The sequence below is a fragment of the Haliaeetus albicilla genome, chromosome 6, assembly GCF_947461875.1.
Source record: "Haliaeetus albicilla chromosome 6, bHalAlb1.1, whole genome shotgun sequence".
NCBI classification, from domain to species: domain Eukaryota; kingdom Metazoa; phylum Chordata; class Aves; order Accipitriformes; family Accipitridae; genus Haliaeetus; species Haliaeetus albicilla.
In genome coordinates this window covers 17,851,492-17,858,057 of record NC_091488.1, presented here as the reverse complement: position 1 = coordinate 17,858,057, position 6,566 = coordinate 17,851,492, and the positions used below count along the sequence as shown (strand labels likewise).

Here is a 6,566-nt window from a genome sequence, read left to right as displayed (position 1 = left end):
TCAGGACTGTAAGTACTGAACCCTCACAGGGCTGGAGTTACCCAGCACTGCCCTTCTTCCAGCTCAGCAGGAAAGGAGAGATGGGCATCATGCCTTATGCTCAGCAAACCCACTATATCCACTGTGTGGGGTCAGAGTATGACCCTTGGTGATGGGCTGAAATCACCGACAAGCCTGCTGATTTGTTAAGCACAAAGATACCCTGAGGACAGGATGCTGGAAGTGGGGACAGTACCTCCAAGCACAACTGTCCACTGGCCCTGGTCTCCTGCCGTTCTGTAGGCACCTGCCGCTGACAGTGGCAGCAGCAGATCTCCATACATCTCCAGCCTGACACAGTAAGGCCATTCTTGTATTTCAGTAATGAGCCTTCCTGGCTGTGAGGCCCAAGATATGACCTCTCCTAATCTGTCCCTGCTCCATTTTCTATTATTCTTTACCAGTCATGTTTGAGAGCTGAACAGAAAGCAAGCAGCCTACAGATAAACTCTCACATATAGGCACCATGTATATTCAAAAACACGGGGGAGTACAACACCTGTTCAGGACTGCACCTTAAAAACACAGACAAATCCATTATATGCAGCTGACCTTACTGGATTTGCAGACGTGTGATAACCTCATGTGTCAGATGACTCATTCGCATATAAAATTGCAAAACAGGAGCTCACACACACTCAGGCTCTGTTATGGCTCTGCCTTGCCTGCACAAATCAGCTCCTGTAACTGCGGCTCTGCTGCCACCCATATGTTTACCACCTCACTGTCTAGCTCTAATGAGAGCAGTGCCTAGTAATGCCAGTGGCAGCTCTACACTCTAGACCTCCACAACAGTTGCAGCAGCAGTGGGAGAATTTCAGAAGAGGCACATTATAAATGAAAGCCCAGTTGCTCAATAACGGAGCAATGGTAGAAATCTTGAACCTTCACTCATCTGAGTTAAACAAGCATTACTCTCCTCTGACCTGCCAGTTGTTTATTCATTTACACAGCACAGAGGGCACCAGGTGGACCTGGAAAGGCTCCACATCCATTTTACATTGCAGGAATGCAGACAAGCACTCAAAGTGCAGGGCAAAGGGGAACAAGCTAGACACCCTTGGTTTCATTTATGGAGGCAATACTGCTTATTTCCCAAATAATGTCTCTTGTCTGTAAGCACAAAAATTAGTTCTAAATTACAGGATACAGTATTTGAAAGTTTATTGCTTCAGGCAGTCGTTTTGTGCTTGGATATACACCCCTAGATGGGACCCTCTGCTCAGACGACTCAGGGTTTATTTAATGCACAAACCTGGGGAGCCCCGTTCTGTTTAAAATGGAAGCTTTCATTTCAGTTCCACAGTATATGAGTGAGATACAATTAAAGGAAATGGCTGGCTGTGCATGGGAGGCTCTTAAGCGGGAATATGTATATCTTACAATAAGGTGAACTGTCTGCAGCATATACAGGATCTCTAAGGGACATTTTCAAAAAATTCAGGGTCCCATTCACAGTCCATTGGATCTGTGTTCCTGTTAGTCCTGTGGATAGTTTTGGAAGATTTTTTATAGTCTTCTTGTATCTTCTTTTGTTTGTACAAGTAGATCAGTGTGTGCTTTACCAGGAACAGACAATACTATCCAATGTAGCTGTAGTGTTCGATGTACACAGGCTTTTTCAGAGATGTCAGACTTATCTCACTTTTCACTGGGGCTTGCCTCAGACCTGTAGAATACTGTATGAGTCACTCTGTGTTTTGACAGCAGAGATAACTACAATGCACTAGTACATATACATGTAGTTTTCTGAGTAATATCTTGTACCTGCCTTTTAGAGGGTTGAACTAGGCAGGTGACTTTATTATAGACACTGTTATAAAACCTGGTGTCTAGCTATGAATTCTGTGTAGGATATTCATAAAATGCCACTAACAACAGGTTTTCTCCTCCACTCTCTTCCACCCAAAAAAGAGACTGAGCTGGTGCATAAACATTAATGAAGGAATACAGGGGAAATACAGCCACATACTGCTATATTACAGAAAGGTCATGCACATTACACATATACATATGTAGAAATAATTTGCTTAAAAATAAGGAAGAAAATTAAAATTACATAATCAAGCACATCTTACTATGTATCTTACAAACACTGTGAAGAGAGTTCCAGAGCAGATTTTGGTTTCTTCTAGCTTGTTCAGAGTTGCATCTTCTGAAGTGAAGAATTTCCTTCCGAACTTTCAATTAGTAATAGTCCAAGGAATTTGCTGGAGAACTACAGATCACATAATAAACTTTCTATAAAATATTTAAAAGTCAATCAAAGTCTAGAACAAGAATGTTGTTTTCCATTAAACCACAAATTGAATTGTGTTCCCAGTTCAGTCAAAGGCAAAATTCCATTGATTTCTGTGGGTCTGGAGTTACCACTTAATCATTGGTTACAAAATTCTATTAAAATATTACCACTATTGATTAATTTGGGTAATTTATTAGATTAATTTGTATGGAACTATTTATTTTTCAGTAGACTGGTTTCTTTACATTGTTGCTTATCATGGGTGCATGATATTATTAAAAATATTGTTTAGCTTGTTTTAATGGGAACTGTGAGAATATACTATCATTGTTTATGTTCTTTATGCCTATAAACTATGCTGGTGTGAGTGGGTCTCAGCAAAAATATCAGCCTGATTGTACAAAAGACTCTTATTTAAAAATATATATTATCACAGAGTCCTGCGGCAAGTAACTAACACAGTGTTTGTGATCTGTGAAATATTGCAAAACCTCGTGGTTGTAAGCCACGAGGAGTTTGCAAAGGAATACTGCTGCTTCTAAAAAAGAAGAATGTGAATGAGTTTGACCTATATGGATTACAAAAGGAATATTAACTTTCACCAAAAAGATGATATTTAGGATGAACATAGAACTATGTTTATTCTCTGAAATAGGGGATATTTTTCTGATATTTCAGCTTACCTTCCTCTACTGAATAAATTCTTCATGCAACCTCCCATTAAACCTACAGTTTACAAACCTACACAATCCCATAGTGAATGCTGTTCTTTTAAACCATTATTGTCTTAGCCTTATTCACTGTTATCGCCTCTTTCCCAGGTAAGAAAAAAACCCCAAACCCAGCTACCGAACTCCCCACTTTTTTGCAACAGGCCAGAATTTCATATTACAGTGGAACTTTAAGCCTTTTATTACTGTTTTACACATAAAATGCAACCCAAAGCAGAGCCACACAAACCAAAAGCTATTCCAAGTTACTGTTAAAATAATATTAAACATTCACCTTTCTGTGCATTACAATTGTCCTTGCTGCAGCATTAGCCACAGCAGAGCCCACTCAGGCTAACTGCAGCTCCAAAACGCAGCCCCAACAGCAGCAGTTACAGGGCAGAAGGCAAAGGCAGCTTTCCAGCTGCCCTTTTGTGCAGAAGCTGAAATCCATCCAGACAAATTGAATGCTTCAAAAATAGGAGAAGGCAGGAGGCATCTAGACGTACTGACTTTTGGAGTACGAGCTTTCAGTCTTCCTGTACAAATGCTGGCTGTGAGTGGGGTAGTGGGTTGGTGTGGAATATCCATAGCTTCTGGTTTTCTCGCAGCAGCGGCAAAAGCAACAGAATATGGCTCCAGCAGCAATGAGGCAGAAGGCAGATACCCAGCCCAGGTAGAGGGCCTCTCCAAGCTCCCTTTTCTGTGCAACATTGACCATGGGGTTGTAGAAGTCACGGATGATGGTGCTGGCAACCCAGCAGACTGGAATGAGCTCAACGGCACCCGAGAGGATGAACAGGAGCCCGGCCACCAGAATAATATAGCCCTTGGCTTGCCAGCTGCTCTGCGCGCACTGCATGCACTTCATCCCAATAATGGCAACCATGAAAGCAAGGAACGAGAGCACTGACCCAGCACACATCAGCCCTCTGGATGCCTGCAGGTCCGGCGAGAGGGCCAGCATGGAGTCGTAGACCTTGCACTGCATCCTGATGTTGGCTTGCCTGATGCAGTGCATCCACAGGCCTTCCCAAATGGTCTCAAACACGATGATGTTGTTCTCAATGAAGGCAGACACCCTCCACTGAGGCATGCCTGTGACAGCAAACGTCCCGATCATGCCAATACCACCAACAAGCAGCCCAGCAATCTGCAAAGCACCACCGACCATGCTGCCTTTGAAACAAGGTGAGCACGCCTCAGCAGGTTCCCTGAGCCAGGCGCACACTGCTGGCAAAAAAAAAAAAAAAAAGAGCAACTTTTTCTGAAAGTCGTTGTCCCTTGTGCAAAGAAAGTTTCAGAGTCAGTCTGCACAACTTTAAATCAGCTTAAATCTGGCACACACTACCTGGGACTTGGCTGCTCCTTCATTGCCTTTATAATTCCCCTGCCACCACTGACTCAAAGAGGCAAACTGAGCAATCAAGTGGAACAACTTTCCAAAGCAAGAGAAAGGACAGGGTGTGTGTAAACCAGCAAGAGCCACTTAGGATAAATGCACCTTCTGAGGAAAATGCTTTGCATTGAAGTCTCTTATTTAAAAAATAAAAAAAAAAGAAAGCCCTACTCTTAACTCTAGCTTAACTCTACAGGTTTGTCTGTGCTAAGGGAATGGACTGGTCTCGATAGGGAGACTTAGGTATGCACTGGTGCTGTTACTGAAGCTATTGCACTGAATAAGCAAGAATATTCTGCCTCAGCTCGGCTCGGTGGCAAACTGCCAGGAGGAAAGCAGAGCTGCGCTCCCTGCCACAGGGCCTCTGCTCCCAAAAGTACTTTTGTTCTGAAGCTTGAAGGAGAGTACTGCAGTGACAGGATCAAGTTAAAAAACAAATCAAAAGAATAAAGATAAAGTAATTCTGAACCTGAAACAGTTCTGCAGAGGATAATCAAAGCTGCAAAAGACCGTTTAAGAGGTAGAAGGAACAATTAACAGACCTCAATCTTGCTAATACCTGTACACATATATAGCTTTATACATTTCTGTTGCTCTACCGAGTGTTATGGGAATAGGGAGGCTTCTGGAGATACCCACATGCTTAAATGATTGCACAATCAGGTCTACAGAATGGTGATTTAAGCTATGTAGCAAATTGTTTTCCTGTGCAAAAGTGAACCCAGCAATTACCCTATGATGTAGTCTAGTGAAATGGAAAACATTGTCTCTCCAAGTAAAGACCTATTAGAGCTATCCATGTACAAACAAATAGTTTAGAAAAACATCACTTTAATTAAAAAAAAAGTTCAAACATAATAAGTATGGAGAGCAGGTGAACTGTTCATTCAAGAGCTCTTGTGTGATGTGACCAGCAGACAATCCTGGAAAATGTCAGGTGAAGAAACTAGGGAAAGTCAGAGCAACAGAAATCACAGTCAAAAATCTAGGAAAAAAACCAGGCAAGTAACAGTGCATTCTTTTTACAAATTCATATAGCTACAAATATATGCATGAAATATTCAGCCTGATCTCTGCATGTGCCTTAACATGGAAAACAAAAAATTCGGCATAAACTAGGATCTTTTGTTATAAAGTAGTACTCCACATGTTAAGACAAGAACTGATTTGTTACACCGTAAAAGATCAATTTAGGATATTAGCTAGATATTGAAATACTAGTCTCCTGCTATTTATTTGAACTTTCTTGCCTCTCTTTCTTTTTCTTGCCATTTATATATCTTTAAAAACAGAAAGCAAATGCAAAAAAACAGAGCAATGCAGTGCTAAACATGCCGGCTTGTTGGCATATCAAAGATAGAGAAAAGATAAAAGTCCCACTTACATGTGATATTTTATGCTCCCTAAGCGTGTTTCTGTGTGTGTGTGCGTAAAACTACGGTTAGGAGGCAAGGGAAAGCAAGAAGCACTCTACAAATCTTTTCATATTCAGTTTGGCTTTCATATCCACCTGGTTTTCCAACCTCTGCAGCAGGCTGCTGCTTATGAAGACATGCTAAAATGATGAAGACAGGTAACCTCTCCTCCTGTTTCTGGTCCCTTGAGCCCTGACTTGTGGCCAGGCAAGTTTCCATTATGCCGTTTTGGCTTTGTTTGTATCTCTGAAATCAAACCTGCTGTCTGCATGCCTTCCCTGATCCGAAGGCACGGAGAGCCTTGCCCTGAAAACTACAGTTAGTCTGATGGCAGCTCCAAAAGCACTTTAAGGGATGAGAAGCCAAGCAGGAGTCTGCTTTTTCGGGTTTGCTTCTACTGCTCAGCGGTGTCTGATGCCACCACGACTACGCTGCCTGCTCTGCATTTCTCCTGCCACACATTTTCATCCGCCGGTTTGGATCCCGCTCGCCATCAGCCAGCCTCCGCTGGCAGCTCGAGCCCCTTTGGCCACGCCTGTGAGCAAGGCAAAGGAGGGGCCCTCTGGCCTCCTGGGTTAGGGACCACGACTGCCGTGCGAGCTGGAGGCCCCTGTCGGTTTGGACTGCCCCTGGGCTTTACACTCTGCAGCCCCATGCCCTGGCGCCCTGCTGCGCTCCTTGCCTCTGCTGGCCTGCGTGCACAGGGGAGAGGGCAGTGCCCTCCTCCCAAAGGTGAGCGTGCCGCAGGTGCAGGGGCGCTG

The 6,566-nt window shown here is 43.2% G+C and overlaps 1 protein-coding gene across 1 annotated transcript; it reads right to left on the bottom strand.

Annotated features, from left to right (window-relative positions):
• Positions 1-1,096: 1,096 nt before the first annotated feature.
• On the bottom strand, positions 1,097-4,722 carry LOC104318997 (claudin-8-like). Its single transcript, XM_069785254.1, has one exon. The coding sequence runs from the start codon at positions 4,163-4,165 to the stop codon at positions 3,491-3,493; it is 675 nt and encodes a 224-aa protein (XP_069641355.1). The 5' UTR covers positions 4,166-4,722; the 3' UTR covers positions 1,097-3,490.
• Between the last annotated feature and the right edge of the window lie 1,844 nt (positions 4,723-6,566).

Excerpts from the sequence above, each read along its gene's own strand:
- LOC104318997 (XM_069785254.1), bottom strand. The coding sequence starts at position 4,165 with ATGGTCGGTGGTGCTTTGCAGATTGCTGGGCTGCTTGTTGGTGGTATT.